Source organism: Pundamilia nyererei, unplaced genomic scaffold (assembly GCF_000239375.1).
Source record: "Pundamilia nyererei isolate P.nyererei 1_Seehausen unplaced genomic scaffold, PunNye1.0 scaffold00160, whole genome shotgun sequence".
NCBI classification, from domain to species: domain Eukaryota; kingdom Metazoa; phylum Chordata; class Actinopteri; order Cichliformes; family Cichlidae; genus Pundamilia; species Pundamilia nyererei.
In genome coordinates, this window is record NW_005187561.1 from 585,626 (window position 1) to 601,183 (window position 15,558).

A 15,558-nucleotide genomic window follows, 5' to 3' on the forward strand; every position below is an offset into this window, starting at 1 on the left:
TCAGACAGGAGATGAACTGTGAGGCTGTAGCACGAGATAAATGCTTGTAGCTGATATAGACATTTAGCCTAAAATATATTCAGTCTTTTTCTTGTTGTAGTGGAAAAGTATTCATGAGGACAATCCAACGACCCTTCCATGACTATTCTTAAATCTGACAGATGAAGTTAAGGTGAAGGTGAAGTTAAAACTACAACATCCCAAAGATTATAGCATATTAGACGCATCACCTCATGTCTATACCCTGCTCTCTGTTATGCAGGCTAAATAAACGTGGGCAGGGCGGGGGAAAACCAAGGTTAAAGCAAAATGTTAATCACAAAAGCAACATGAAACAGCTGTACTAAAAGATGTTGCTCACCCTGCTGTTTGATGTACTTCAACACTGCCTTTATTTAAACCACAGATCTCTGGAGGAAAGGGCTTACCAGGAATCCTCAAGACAAAGCAATGCATACCGCGTCACTCTACAACCTTCTCTTTACTTTCATCATTTCAATACAGCTATTATGAAAACAAATTCATAAGAAGCAGATTTTACTGAAGTGTCCTTGCGCAAGATACTGAACCCTGAGTTACTCCCGTTCCTCCAGTTGGACAGAAAGCACTTAGATGTATTTTTTGTTTTTTTTAAAGCACTTGTATGAATGAGACGTTTTTTATTATAAAGTCCTCAAGTAGAGCAGAAACAGTGTGTTTAAGAACCAGTCTATCTAGCATTAGTTGTCGAGTTACTTACGTTTGTGGACAGTCAGATGGTGTGTGGCTTTAAACTGTGTGATGATATTATCTCCTTTTCTCTTTAGAAAGGATGCTCCAGTATCATCTGATAAAGGAGGTAATGGAGGAAGCACTGAAACACCTTTCATTAGTAAAAGAATTTAACACAGTCTCTTTGAAGCTGCTGTGCAGATACGTCCAGGTCACTTCACTCAGTCAGGAAGCTTTCTAAGTAAAACTGCCCGTTAAACCATAACGCCAGTATAAGATTAACTAAAGGGTTATTTTGCCCTGTAAATTTCTAACTCTGGACTGAGCATAATAGACCTCCTTTGAACCCATGCTAGTCGACTGGAGCAGGCTGTGAACCCCAAAGGGCAACCTCCAGAGCTGGAAAATGAGGGATTGATAACAACTGCAGTTCCTTTAGGTTTCACTTGAGGCTGTCTGCAAAAAGAGGTCGATCCACACAGAGACTCCAGTGTTAAAAAGCTTCAACTTTACAGTGTTCAAGAGCATTTTCACAGCCTGCTACAAAACACAGGCTGTGTGCAGACTAAATTGCATCAGTCCTACTGAATACCAAAGTTTTCATACCAGAGCACATCTGGGTTAGAGGAACAATGAGCCCAAGGGCATGTAGTGACAGTCCTGCCATGACAAACACTCAGGGCAGCTGTGACAGCGGCTAGCTGAAAGCAGTCTCACACGTGGCAACTTGTCAAAACTTGTGGCAACTTGTGATCTCTGCATTTCCATCATTTACACGATGCAAAGCTGGCTATGGTAACACATCTAATTTGGGAAAATAGCAAATCAAACATAAAATACATCTGAAAGCTGAAGAGCTGTATGTGTTAGCCTGAAAGCCAAATTCACCACAGGACGTTTAGCATGCTCTTCTACAACCCATGGGTGATGATGATGAACCTGACTGACCATCTCTGGAGAGGGATTTGAAAATGGGTGTGCACTGAAGCTCCCCATCAAAGAATGGGAGAAAGTGCCCAAAAATATGTGCCAAGATTGTAGCATCATACTCAAAAGACCTGAGACTGTAATTCCTGCCAAAGGTGCTTCAACAAAGTATTGGGGAAAGGCTTGGATTCTGGCGCACGTTATAATTTTTGCATCTTACATTAATAAATTGGAGCAGCACTGTGGTGCAGTAGTTCGCGGTATTCCAGCTTCCTCCCAAGAACATGCACGAATTGACCACGAGTGCAAATGGTTGTCTGTCTCAGTGTGTTAGCGCTCTGGGATGGGTTCCAGCAGCACTGATAAGGACAGGACGATGGCTAAATGTGAAAGAATTTAAAGCCAACCTTTTTTAGTTTGTTGTTACGGAGTATTGTGTGTAGAAATTTGAGGTGAAAAATAAATTTAATCTTAGAACAAGTGAATGAATGTTGCATTTTCTGGATGCAATGATAAATTAGCATTCCACCCATCCACATGGAAGCCTTTCAGTAACCGGTCTTTAAATTTTTTAAAAAATAATACATTTTTGTATCTTACATCCTTTGTATTGCAGGCTCTGCACTCGTCTTGTGTTACATAAACTTTAAACATTTAACTGCATTTAATTTTATATTGCTGGATGATGATACTGATAATTCTGGCATGTATGGAATATTTTCACTTTCCACCCAACAAGCAGACAGCACTGTTTGCACAGACACAACACAGCTGCAGATGTAAATAAAGACCGGTTTTGTTTATTGACGCATAAAACATCCTTCAAACAATAAACCCATTTCAATGTAAGGTCTCTGTACAATGCTTACTAAGCAGTTTTATTCATATAGAAAACGTTATGAGGGGCCCTGCTTTAAAAATCACAAGGCTCCTTCAAATTTAATGGCAGGTACTCTGGGAAAAAAAAAAGTACAGCATTCCATCAACAAATATTTTTCAGGCAATAAATAGGCATTTATAAATAGTGTAATTTACAACCAAATACAAAAAGAAAACATCACAAATTTAAGTTCACTCTTTCAACTATGTGCAACCCTTTTTCTTTGTGACATGGCCTACAACTCATTTCCTCTCCCTCAACCCAAAGGAACCAAAGTCTCATCATACTTGCAGCATAATCAAAAAAACTTAAGTGATTACAAAAAATCCAAAACAAACAAACGAAGGGAAATGTCTCAAAGAATCTGTCACTCAACGTTTCGCATTACAAAACAGTTTTTAACTCATGTTCCTGACCGAGGAGGTGTCTAACATACAAAAGACCCGCTATGCTAATGTACTTGTGTCATCGAGGGGAAGGAGGGAACAAAGCTCTTGTGAACTCACAAACAGAAGACAAAAATGGCGGGGAACAGGAAAACTATCGAGTCAGTAGTCTTTGCGTGATGATGTTGCCAGTTTAAACTTAATATGTACAAAATTTGACTTTTTCCCCTCCTTTTGTGATTTTGTGTGGTTTTTGGGGTGAAGTCCAGCTGAGCCAGCAGTAGAACAGTCTGGTCGTGATGACAGGTGGAGCTACCGTTCACCCCCTCTAGTCCACTTGTTTGGGTGGGTGGGTGGGGGGGTTGGGGGTGGTACACCACTCTGGGCAGGTTGCATAGACACACAGCTTTCAGGCAGCTGCCTTATAGGATTAGCTACAGGGTGCAGTTGGGTGACTGCCGGCTTACTTCCTGAATATCAGAAGAAACAAACTTAAAAAAAAAAAGAGAGAGAGAGAGAGAGAGAAAAGAAAAAACAAGGTTTCCGGAGAGTTTCTGATTTGTGGTACTAAAAGTCCTCAGAACGAGAGAATATCACCATCAAGAGGAAGAAGGCAGGGGACTCGCCTGTGGGGACAAAGAAGCACACACTGAAGCATTTCATGGTTCTCTGTGGCCCGCCCTGGTGGATTTGTGCCCGATACTTACAAGTGTGAACTGGTCATAAATCTGCATGAGGTCCTCTAGCTTGTACTGCTCCAGCACCACAAAGTTGTCCAGGTTAGTGCTCCCCCTACGGGCACAGTCCTGGCAGTGCACCACGTATGTTTTCCTGCTGTTGCTCTCGCTGGTTACAAACAGCAGGTCAAACACTTCCACCTAGGTGCAAAATAGCAGGTGCACAAGCGTTACCAAAGTAGGAAAAGTGACGATCGAATGGCATGCCTGCAGCAGGAAGGAAAATACAAGTGAGCAGGGCTGCGCTTACTTCACAGATGCTGCAGTAGTGTGCCGGCTCGTTCTGGGTCCTCCCATGCCACACCAGTTCCTTCCCGGCAGCCAGCAGCAGCTCCCTCTGCATCTGACACTGCTTCAGAGTGCGCAACAAACAATACCTAAGAAACAGAAACACACCTGAGGTAAGATCAAGGTAACATGCACACAAAACCAAGAATGAGATGATGAATCTACAGGCATTTACTTGATCATCTCATAAAGCTTGTGGTCTGAGACTTTAATGTTCCTGGCCATGTTCCATGAGAGGTGGATCATGGGAACGATGGATTTGACGCTCTGCAGTTTGTTCCACTCGTAGCGCTCCACCGCCAGCTTGTACTGATGGGCTGAAGAAAAAAGCACATATTTATGTTCATCTGTGCATGATTCAGTCATACAGCTGGCCCCGATGGGGAAGGAGCTTTCCTTTCCTAACCTGTAAGGGGTCCGACATTCCACGCGATGTTGTTGCACCAGCCGATGGCCTGAACCCAATGAACTGTGCCTGTATTAAGCCACACCAAGTCCCCGGGACGCTGGATGAAGCGGTAAACAGGCACATTGGTCTCGTACAAGTCCTCCAGGTTGGGCCACCAGGAGCCCATCAGGTAGTTAATGTTGTTCCTGTAAAATAAAGAAATATATCATCAGATACAATGAACCACTTTGAGCTTCACCTAACAGACTTCAAACGATCTTTTCTGTCCACGTACTTTTCACAGAATTCATTGATGACGCCCCAGTATGGCTCAGGCACAGCAAACCACTCGCAGTCCCCAGGACCAATATTAATATTGACGGAGCAGAAATTGTTGTTTTCTTGGTGACCTATGAAAAAGCACGATTACTCAGAGTGAGACAGAGTGAGACAAAAGACTGCACACACACTTGTGGTCACTGCGTTGATCTATACCTGGTGTCCTGCTCCCTGGCACCTTCATATAGAGCTGCACAGTATTCATGCCCAGGATTGTGTGACCTACGTGACTGAGCAGGTTACCAGCTGACACCACTCTGGCGAAGGCAGGCAACTTAGTCAGCTCCTGCAGCTGCTGCTTCCACCTGAAAGGGCAGAGGTCAATGAAACGAAGAAAAGGGACTAGTGCTTCATCTTTCTTCAACTGCAAATCGCTCTACACGTTTCATCGACTAAAATGAATGAGTCACTTACTTCTTGTCATCTGAGAGTTCGATGTTAGTGCCAAACTTGATGTGTTTGAACAGACCCTTCCTTCGCTTCACACTAAGAGCAAGAGCGTAAAAGGTCATTAATAACAGAAACAAGAGCTCGCAAAGCTTTCAAATCTACACAGAAAGACAGAGAAAGTTCACCCGTCTGAGGAACCCGCCTCCGCTTCCACCTCCTTTTTCTTCTCATTTTCTTCCTGTTAAAGAAAACATTTTTATAGGCTGGTAACATACTCAGCAACACGGTGAAAATATTTTCAATGTAACATGGGAGGTGGCTGATTTGTAACATAATACAAGGTCAGAGTTTTCTAGTGAAAATTAACAAACAAAACCAAGCATTTGATCCTGATTATCTTTTTACTTGAAAGCCAAAATAAGAACTTCAATTAAAATCTGACCCGCAGAGACTCCTGGAAGGACGATGCCTGGTACTGGGCGTATTTGATGATGGTGGTGTGTGAGCGGCTGCTCTCACAGCGCCACATCTTCCTGTTGCCGCTGGGATCCCAGTTCTCATCGGTGGGCTGAGCCAGCTGAGTCCGCACCTCCACTAAATGGTCTGGGTTAGCCTCCACCAGTGTCTTAGTGGAGAACAGGCCCAAGTCTGAGGATGAGGAAGCAAGGAAGAGTTTAGAACAGCTTTCATGCATCTTACATCATTTTAAACAAGTGTTAAAATAGATTTTAGCGAACCATCGATATGAACTTGTGACTTAAGGGGAACAGAGTGGAACACGTATGTTACATGAATTGGTTTTTGTTTTATTTTCTTTATTAATAACCTGAGGACAATCTGTTACATAATAGTTGGGGGGGGGGAGAGCTGATGGTAGTGATTTTTTTATATTATTTTTTTGGTGCAAATCCAACTAGTTTTCTCCACAGGAAATGTGTGCAGTAACATTTTCAGCTTGCAGGTGGTGCTGTTGTCATACATGTCATACAAAGTCATCCACACAACATGCTCCCTCCTGTGATTTCAGAGACACACCCACAGAGCCATGTGAGACTGGGAAAGAAACATCGAGTCAGCCACGCCAGCCGCACTTGCAACACTCAACACGGAAAACACCTAATTTACAAAACTGTGCCATCCCATCCTCTTACCTAGTTTGAGTGCTCCAGCCAGTCCTCTGATGACAGTGACCGGGTTGGTGGGATTGGTGCAGAACTGATGAAGGGGGGGGAAGAAGGCATCCCTCTTGTTTTCTAGCTGTATGTCAGACAGGAAAACGTGAACTGACTCCAGGCTTACTGAGAGTATCAGTGCATTAAAAAGGAGCTTAGAGTGTTTGTGCTTGTTAGCTGTAGCTAAGATACTGAGAATCAACAACATGATGAATACTTCTCCTTATATGGCACAGCTGTACTCACATAAATACTGGGTGTTGGGGGATTGAGTTTGTCCTTTGGCAGTGGAGGAGATGGCGCACGAGGGGGCCGTGGTGGGGGACACCTGTCCAGGAGGATGCTGCTGGTCGACAGGCCGTTCTTCCCCAGATTCCTGCAGGTAAAGAACACGAGATCATCACGCTGTGTATCGGCTTAGGTAGAAATCTGAAACATCAGTGCTTAGTGTGCCTCATTTTGTGAACTCGCCCTTCGCTCTCCTTCCCTTTATAATGTCTTGATGCCTTCTCAATCATCCAGGAAAGAAAATCTCCAAAAAGTTGATTCTGTTCATCTGGACGTAGCGTTTTGTGGGAGAAATGTTTCGTCACTCATCCAAGTGACTTCTACTCAAGAAGAAAACTGAAGAAGTCACTTGGATGAGTGACGAAACGTTTCGTCCAGATGAACAGAATCAACTTTTTGGAGATTTACTTTCCTGGATGATTGAGAATGCAGCTCACTGAACTAATACAGCCAATCCCTCAACAAGTTTGTGCTCTCTGCTCATATTGCCTTCATATTAAATGATTTTTTGCTTTTTAAAGAACTTACTTTAACATTGCACTCAACAACAAATAAATCCTCCCTAACAAAAAAAAAAAAAAAGTAACATCTTGGGCCAAATCACCCACAAGTAGGGGTGATGTGGGCTGCAAGTGGGCCCTGGGCCACAAGTTTGAGACCCCTAACATATACTAATATAGTGTTACCATCAACTGCTCATACACCTTTCATTCGTGCTTTGATGTTGCTTCTGTATCTGGAACCACTATTTCTAACTGCCCTGCTTTGTGACAGACACAAATCAATAAATCAGTAATAAAAAAAGAAAAAAAGAAAAACAACTTTTGGTTTACGGTAATTTCACTAGAGGTTCATTGACACTTCACATCACTGCATGTACATCTCTTTATTACAAGTCTGACAGCGCATCCCTCTCTCTGTGCCACCAGTTAGCATTAGCTTTTGGGTCTAATGACTTTTGTGCTGGAAACCCTGCAACTTATCTAACTGGAAGGCAAACATGGATGATTTGTCTAAATTAGCTGCTTGTCATTCTGCTCTTAAATAAAACAAAACCCCCAAAAACACAATAAGGAGAGGGACCAACATGAGCGATGGCCTAACTCTGCATGACTTGAAGATTAAAGGCAAAAATGTCCTCCACATTTCTCTAAAGAAGGAAAGCGCGAGAAGAAACAAGTTTCTAGCACTGTGACAGTTACAAATCTATGTGGTTCACACAAACATTTAAGCACATGTACACGTCAGATCTCTGTCTGACATGAGTGCAGAGTGTGAATGATGCTGGGAGGGAGCTAAATGGTGTATAGTACGGGGTCAAAATATCAGGGCATTTTTAAATGTAACAAAGAATCAAGGCATTCCTCACTTTCACAACATGGTTTCATACATATGAATGTGTCTGCTGCATTAACCGACACGGTTTGTGCCGGTTACCCCAACCCTAACAGATAATGGGCAGGTGTTAGCAGTGAGCTGGAGAGGGCATTGCAGGTTTCTTTAGCTCTCGCTGTGTTTCAGTTTTAGATTTACACAATAATTTGTACTTATATAAACTTCTGTGACTAATTTATGGCAGGCTGAAAAGTTTGAAAAACTCAGAATTACACTTAAATCCAAAGCGGAGTAAAATGAATATTAATTTGGGCATGCACTATATTAACTCAGTGAATTCTATATGTGGTCTTAGCTTTACTGACTTCGTACCTGCATGCTTTGAGCATTTCACTGGAGCTGGGGTAGATGGAAACTGAGGACCAGGGAGCCAGGCCAGCAGGGCCAGAATGTCTATGAGGCCCCCCACAAGGCTCCACCTTCATTGGGCTCTGGGAGTCCTCCAGCCCCTTTCCATTGAGCGTGGGCCCCTGACTGTTTGTACTGGACGGGCTGTTAAGGCAGGGGAGGCTGTTAATGGTGTGAGGGTCTGCTGAACATGGAGAGGGCATCGCAGTGGCAGAAAGTGGCGAGGAGGATGCCACTGAGTGCTCTGAAACTGGCTTGGTGGCGCCATTGAGACCTGGATGGACATTGTTCATTTTCTCTGAGGAAGACCCTCCGTGGTTGTTGTAGTTATTGTTATTGTCGTTACTGGTAGTATTAGCTTTTCCCTTTATCAAGGCTGAGAGAGGATTGTCTGAACTGAGCACGCTGGGGGCAGGAGAGCTGGGCAGAGACGCGCTGGCAGAGCCGTCAGTCACCCGTGGCTGGATGTGATTAGTCAATCCCTGCGCAGGGGTGGTGCTGGGACTATGCGACGTCCCTCCAGAATGCCTGATGGCAGCCTCCTGACCTGATGGCAAAGCGGCAGCTGCAGCACTGCTGCCGGTGTTGCCCCCTGAAGGCGTGGTGTCTTTGGTGTGGACCCCTGAGGTAGTAGCGGAGTGGGGAGGTGAGGACAAGTGGTTGGGGGTTGTCTGAGGGGAAGTGGGGGATAAAGACGAGGCAGAGGAAGAGGCAGTGCAGGGCCCAGAGGAATGTCCAACCTGATTCAGAATGCCAGATGATGTGAACGAGGTCTGAGGGGAGGAGGAAGAAGAAAAAGGGGGTTCTCCATTAGGACCTGCCGAATGTGAACCTGGACCTTTTTGAAGCCCCTAGAGAGAGAGTGAAACATACTGATTAATAAATGGTGCATTCAATGAGCCAAAATAATTCACATGAAAAACATGCAGAAACAAAATAATGCAGAAAGTGACATGTGCAAACGGTCTACAAGTTCACCAATCTAATCAGTCATTCACATGGCAGCAACTCAAAGTATTTAGGTGTGTAGATGTGGTAAAGGTGACCTGTTGATGTTACAACCAACATGGACCAGAATGTCTGATGAATATTTCTTGCATCTTGCTAAATCTATGCCATTAAGAACTACGGCAGTTCTAACAGCACAAGGAGGTCAAACCTGGTGCTAGTATGTACTCATTAAAGTGGCCAGTGAATGTGAATTGCTGTTGTGCAAAACAAAGCCATTTCAAAGCAGTCAACAGTGTACCTGAGTGGTAGTGTTGCGTTGTTGGCTCCTCCATGTCTCGTCTGCTTGACTGGGACTACTGGTAGTGCTGCTGGTGCTGGGTTGACTGGCGGCTTTGCAGTTGTGAGGTAGAGAGTTCTGCTGCGGGTAAGGCACGTTTCCGTTGCTTGCGCCGCCACCTCCCAGTCCCAGGTTGTGATTTTTGTCCGGGTGTCCAGGCAGCCCCGCTGAAGGACTTGTGGAACAGGATCCATTGGCTGTGGGCTGAGTGACACACGGGGGCCGGGTGGCTGTGTGATTGAGAGGGGAGGTGCGAGAGAAGCCTGTGTGGTGGGGAGAGGGCCCAGCCAATTCGCCGTTGGGAAGGCTGGGCCTCGGTTGGCCACCTGCTGCTGCCTGCTGCCGAATCTGATACAGGGCAGAGAATGAGAAAAGAGTCACACTTAACACAAACTGTTCTGATCAGGAGTTTACACACACACTTAATGTGAACACGAAGGCTTAGGTTATGTTGAGCTGTCAATTGCTGCTGTAAGCTACTCATTTTCTTTCACATCATTCACATATAAGAAAAAAAAGACACCTTCTTTCTCAAATGAGTGTTCTCATCAAAATGATGCTCATCAAAATCTAAAAGTGTCTCAACTGCCAAGGCCTGTGCACTTCCCTTTGGTGACCATGAAGGGCTACAGCAGGTAGTATCATGAAAAGGATTTGTTTCACAGTGCTCACTCATACAGTGGGACTCAAAGCAGATCTCACAAAGAAGATGGTAGATTTACACAAGCCAATCACTTCTCTTGTAGTCAAATTTTAAATGTAATTAGATAAACCAGTGTTATAAGTACGTGGTACAAGTGTGTGGCCACTCCAACCAGAATTATGCCAAAACTTATTCATGAAGACCAAACTAAGAGGTTGAGAAATCACTGAAAGCCCAACAATGCCTTAACATTCATGTCCATCATAACTGTATGTAAAATATAAACCTCCTATACATTAGCCAGTAGAAACTCACGTCACTAATAACCAAGGTAGCATGTGTGTACCTGCTGATGATGCTGCATGAGCGAGAACTGCTTCTCCAGCTGCTCCAGCATCTGCAACTGGTGGGGGTTGAGGTTTGCTCGGTTGGTCCGCAAGTGTTCCAGGTGCTGTACATTTCACAACAGTGTTGCATTAAAATTAGAAGATCACTTATTAAAGCTTACTACCAAATGCACAGGTAGCATTCCCCACACATATCTATTACTTGAGCAAGACACACATGTAGTTTTAATTAACACCCAAATATATTTGGTTTATTAACTTTAGCATTTTTTGTGTTTTTTATTTTCATCTATTTTGTCATCAATTTTCCTTTTCTTATTTCTAAACTTCAGTCATGATGACAAGCTAGCCCTATCCCTTTCTGTGTTTTTGTGGTGGCAGTCTCTGACACCATTCGACCTTGTCTCATTGTATAATCTTCAATCCCACCACCTCGGACAACAGGTAGCAACGCCCTCAGCAATGACGCTGAGCAGAATTAACACTACATCTGCAGCTGTAGTTCAAGACAATGGACTCAAAAGTCCAGCTGATTACATTATGCCAATATAAATTTGTTTTGGCAATTAAAGTAGCTGCAGAGAAACACAACCTAATGGTATTTTTGTCATTTTTACCCATACTATATGGGGATTCTGAGATTATTATCCTTAACGACAACTAACCTAAAAAGTAAAATAAAAAACATATATGTTAAAATTTTAAATGACTGCTTCAGTTATTTTCATATAAAAGTGTTACAATCTTTAAAGAGTTTCTAGGTTTACACTTGAGTTCCATGTAAATAAATAAATAAATGATTAATTGGAATTTATAAATGAAACTGATGTCCAAGTACAATCCATGATCAGCTTTATGAATGTGATACAGATGGGAAGCATGGAGGATATAAAGAAAAATGACAAGACAGGATAAAAATGTTAAACATACAATATCACGAGCTGATATAAGTGGTTCTGTGAAATGCATATAAACCCCCAAAGCGACCTCTTTGAGTATGTCTCATTTTAGCTAATAAAAGTCAGATGTCAGATCAGACTTTACATTTTCTTCTAAATCAGAATCATGTGTAACAGTAATAAAGTTTGATTTGGCAATTTTTTTTTGTTTTGTTTTGTCTGTCTTGCATCCCCTATTGGGCTCCAACCTTGGATCTTTTGCATATTATGCAAATGTAAACCACTAAAATGTGAAGCCTCTGTGAAAAATAGTAATAATTACCAAATTAAGAAATGCATGTTCCTACCTGAAGCTTGATTTGCTGTTGATTGGTGGTGTTTCCCCACGAGTCTGCAGCACCCTGTAAAAGAGACACAAATCTGTACCATGCACCATATTTTTAACTCTCCACCATCACACACAGTAGCATCCCTGGCTGTACCTTGGCTGGGCTGGCAGTGCGTTTCTTCTTAGCAGGACTGGCCTGCGGATCTGCATGATTGCTGGCAGACTGGCCTCCCTCCCCTTTACAGGCCTAAAAATGCATCAAAGACAGTTTGTGACTACACACTGGACTATCAACAACAGTAAAGCTGCTGCCCCCCCCAAAAAAAAGTAAGCTAAAATTTAAAAAGTGAGCCAAAGTATCCAAACTTTCCCCACACTGAGATCAAAGGACAGGGTCCATACTACACATTTACATGCAAAAACATTGAGCATTTAAACAATGCTTGTATGGCAATACTCTGATATCAAATATGGTTTACCTTAATCTAAATAACTGAGATGGATTAAGGTGGTAATCAGAGTATTCATACTGTGATTATTATGTGAAACAATGTGCTATTTGTTGCATTTAGGGCTGTAACTGGATATTTGATAATGAAACAGTTTTTGTTGGGTTCAGGATTCAGATATGAGGAAATAAAAAGCCTTAGTTTCTGTGCCTGACTTCCCACTCTCTCTCAGCAGTGATGATCATGTTTCACTTAACCCCAATGTTGCCAACACAGCGACTGCCACTAGAGTTCTGTGACTTTCAGATCTCTTTAGCCTTTTCCTTCCAAACAATGCCTGGCAAACAGTCTATAGCCAGCAGTCGAGTGCTTTGCATCGGCCTCTTGTTCACCTGGCACTGACACAGCTCTCTCTCCCTCTCTTTCAGAATCCAAAAAGTAAAGCAAGCTTGAAGTGGCTTAAATCTGCATTCTTTGTAATGGCGACGAGGGGTGATACCTGTGGTTGTGAAATGACTAGTCTATGGATAAACGGCCCTCGATCCTGATGGGTTTAAATGCTTTTCCCACGAGCTTATGGGCTTAGTCACTCATTTCAGGTCACACTGAGTAAAACAATTTTGGTCGTTTGACTAAAATCAGATTGCAGCCACTGTCTTTAATTCATGTGAATCCTTGATTATTCACAGTATGTTACTAAAATCGTATTGAGAGCATCCCTAGTTGCTTTACAGGAAAGTAGTTTGAACATCTCATATTCTGTTCATGTAAAGTCACTAATGCAGACAGGATATCACTTGGTTCACTCTGATCAATACTTAGAATCACTGAAAATGACCTCGTTATTGTTGTGGCACAGATGAAGCATGATGCAAATATGGTGATTTGAAGCCAAAATGAGGACTTAAGGATTTTACTAACAGACAAACAGAAAAAACAAGAAGGGTTAAAACTGATGTGACAGTGGTGGAGTTGAGCCTCAGTCTTTTTTTCTAAGTCAGTTGTGGCAATCAAAACTCGCGTATGCCATTCATGACAAACACAGGTCAAATCCATGCATTCGTACTACTCGATATGCTACGCTCATTAGACATGCATTTTCAGCATTTTCTGTTGCAATGTCTGCATAAGATTTGTGCATTTTTGTAAAAAAGATAAAAGCAGTGTGGCATGATGAGTTCTTTGTAGAAATCCTTAGTAATTCTAACACGTGCCTTTTGATGAGAGAGAGGCTATGAAGGGAAACTGCACTTTAGCAATTAAGATTATTGCAAAATGGGCCTCACTCCAGTTCTTTCATGCTGTTTATCTTTGGATCCATATTGAACACTGATGCTAGCCAGAATTTTGGAAAATGACTATGATGTAGTTAAATCCTCTAAAAGTATGAGGGCAAGGCTTAAACAATCCTCTTCAATTTACAGTTTAACTAGTTTATAAGAGACTGGAGTTTCCTTTATAAGCTGGATCTCACCTGCTGTGTCTGTGCAGTGTTCAGGGTCCCCTGCCTGGACGTGAGCTCAGCAGGAATGGGTAGGCTCCATGCCTCCTCAATACTAGGAAGCATTTTACTCTTATTCTGCAGACTACCTGGTTGTAGGTTACACAACTGAGCCTAGGAGAAATTGTGTAAGACACAAACTTTAGTGCTGAACTTGGGTTGGACAAAAAAAAAAAAGATACTAGAAAAGTTACTGCTCGTGTACGTGCTGTGATCAAAAAATCTTCAAAGGAGCCCGTTTAAAAAAACAGAAGAAGATAAAAATGATCTCTGCTTCAAAGTCACCTTTTTGTGGATGTCTGAAAAGCTTGTAGCTATTTGTAGGTAAGCGGAAGTCCCATTTTGACCACTTGCACTTGCTAGTAGGGTAGATTGTGACACAAGACTATTTTCTGTAGCCAAAAAAAAAAAAGAAGTATTTTGCTTTGTATCTGCACACAGCCAGATACATTTCTCTGGTGTTATAGTAGAACTCCACACCAAGAGTCTGACTCTGGTGGCCAAACTCAGGGGAACTTACTCAATACTAAAAAACTCACACGCCCACTCTGGTTTTACCTCTCCTGAGCTTTTGACATGTTGTGAATTTTCAAGTGAAAACTGAAGCTGGCCCAGCACTCAAAACCACAGTTGGATCAGTTTAAAACTTGATTGGTTGATGTTTGCCGTCTTTGCTTGAAGATCGCAGGCGTGCAAGTGCAAGACGGGACTTCCAGAGAGCAATATTACAAATGCAGCCATGCTGAAAACATTCTGACCTCCACAAAAAGATGACCTTAAAGGAAAAATTACAAATTTGGTAAAGTTACATTTTCTTGGGGATATTCTCAGATGTTTTTGATCACACCTTATATAGGTGATATACTAAAATGTTCAATGCCATGAAGGAATGCTTTACAATAAAGTGAGGGGAAAACGCCAAAACAAAATACCAATATGAATTATTATTCATATCTCTGTTACCAGAAATCAAAAGGACAAACACACAGCCTGCAATTCAAAAAGCTGATTGCTTTGGCAATGTTTGGCACTTAACACGTCACTTTAATACACGCACACACCAAAATGCACAACACGTAACAAAGTGCGTTGGGTTTATGTAAAGGCCAGCTCTACCTGCAGCAGCTTGATACGTTGTGTGAGTGCAGCAGTGTTGAGGCAGGCCTTGCTGCGAGTAGCGTTGATGTAGCACTTGATAGCGTCGTGCGGCTGGCCGCAGGATTCGTAGAGAGTGCCCAGATCCATCCAGGCGGCGGCGTGGCTGTGATCCAGTTGAACAGCACAGATGTAAGCCTGCAGTGCATCCATAGGCTGGTTCTGCTGCTGGTAAAGCACCCTGGACCCAGAGGCAAAGATAGGAAATTATTCTCTTGCCATCTTCCAGGATTTAGGTCATTATCCTCTTACAAACTCACAGTTCTCAGGGGACCTAATCTGTTCTTCATAATTCTAACAATAGATCCTTTCACACTTTTTCCATGTCCTCTATAAAGCTGCTGCTTCTCCACCAGCCATTTTGAGTCAGACCTAAAGAGCTTCACCTTCTTCATTGTGACCTTAATCATACTTCTCAGCATAGCCAACACATGACAAATTTTGCTCTTACCCTATAGAGCACCAGGTGTCAGCACTGGCCTCCGATTTATCAATGGACTGCCGGTAAGAGATGAAGGCATCCTGCACCTTCCCAATACTGGAGTAGCACCTTGAGGAGAGGAGACAAAGAAAGAAATAAGGACCAAAGAACAGTTGAACTACAGGGAGTGCAGAATTATTAGGCAAGTTGTATTTTTGAGGAATAATTTTATTATTGAACAACAACCATGTTCTCAATGAACCCAAAAAACTCATTAA

The 15,558-nt window shown here is 42.6% G+C and overlaps 1 protein-coding gene across 2 annotated transcripts in view; it reads right to left on the bottom strand.

The window, feature by feature from the left end:
* Positions 1–3,255: 3,255 nt before the first annotated feature.
* Positions 3,256–15,558, bottom strand: part of kdm6a (lysine (K)-specific demethylase 6A) — a 45,893-nt gene continuing 33,590 nt past the window's right edge. The window contains exons 11-30 of one of the 2 annotated variants that reach the window (XM_005745547.1): positions 15,311–15,409; positions 14,821–15,040; positions 13,678–13,818; positions 11,909–12,001; positions 11,774–11,827; positions 10,527–10,631; positions 9,499–9,885; positions 8,214–9,100; positions 6,465–6,594; positions 6,198–6,303; positions 5,489–5,694; positions 5,232–5,284; positions 5,071–5,142; positions 4,813–4,961; positions 4,613–4,727; positions 4,336–4,523; positions 4,105–4,246; positions 3,892–4,018; positions 3,612–3,782; positions 3,256–3,530 (exon numbers count right to left, since the gene is read on the bottom strand). In XM_005745547.1, coding sequence (XP_005745604.1) covers positions 3,504–3,530; positions 3,612–3,782; positions 3,892–4,018; positions 4,105–4,246; positions 4,336–4,523; positions 4,613–4,727; positions 4,813–4,961; positions 5,071–5,142; positions 5,232–5,284; positions 5,489–5,694; positions 6,198–6,303; positions 6,465–6,594; positions 8,214–9,100; positions 9,499–9,885; positions 10,527–10,631; positions 11,774–11,827; positions 11,909–12,001; positions 13,678–13,818; positions 14,821–15,040; positions 15,311–15,409 — 3,472 coding nt within the window. In that variant the 3' untranslated portion in view covers positions 3,256–3,503. The remainder of the gene's footprint in view (positions 3,531–3,611; positions 3,783–3,891; positions 4,019–4,104; positions 4,247–4,335; positions 4,524–4,612; positions 4,728–4,812; positions 4,962–5,070; positions 5,143–5,231; positions 5,285–5,488; positions 5,695–6,197; positions 6,304–6,464; positions 6,595–8,213; positions 9,101–9,498; positions 9,886–10,526; positions 10,632–11,773; positions 11,828–11,908; positions 12,002–13,677; positions 13,819–14,820; positions 15,041–15,310; positions 15,410–15,558) is intronic. The other variant, XM_013913936.1, reaches the window with a different exon arrangement.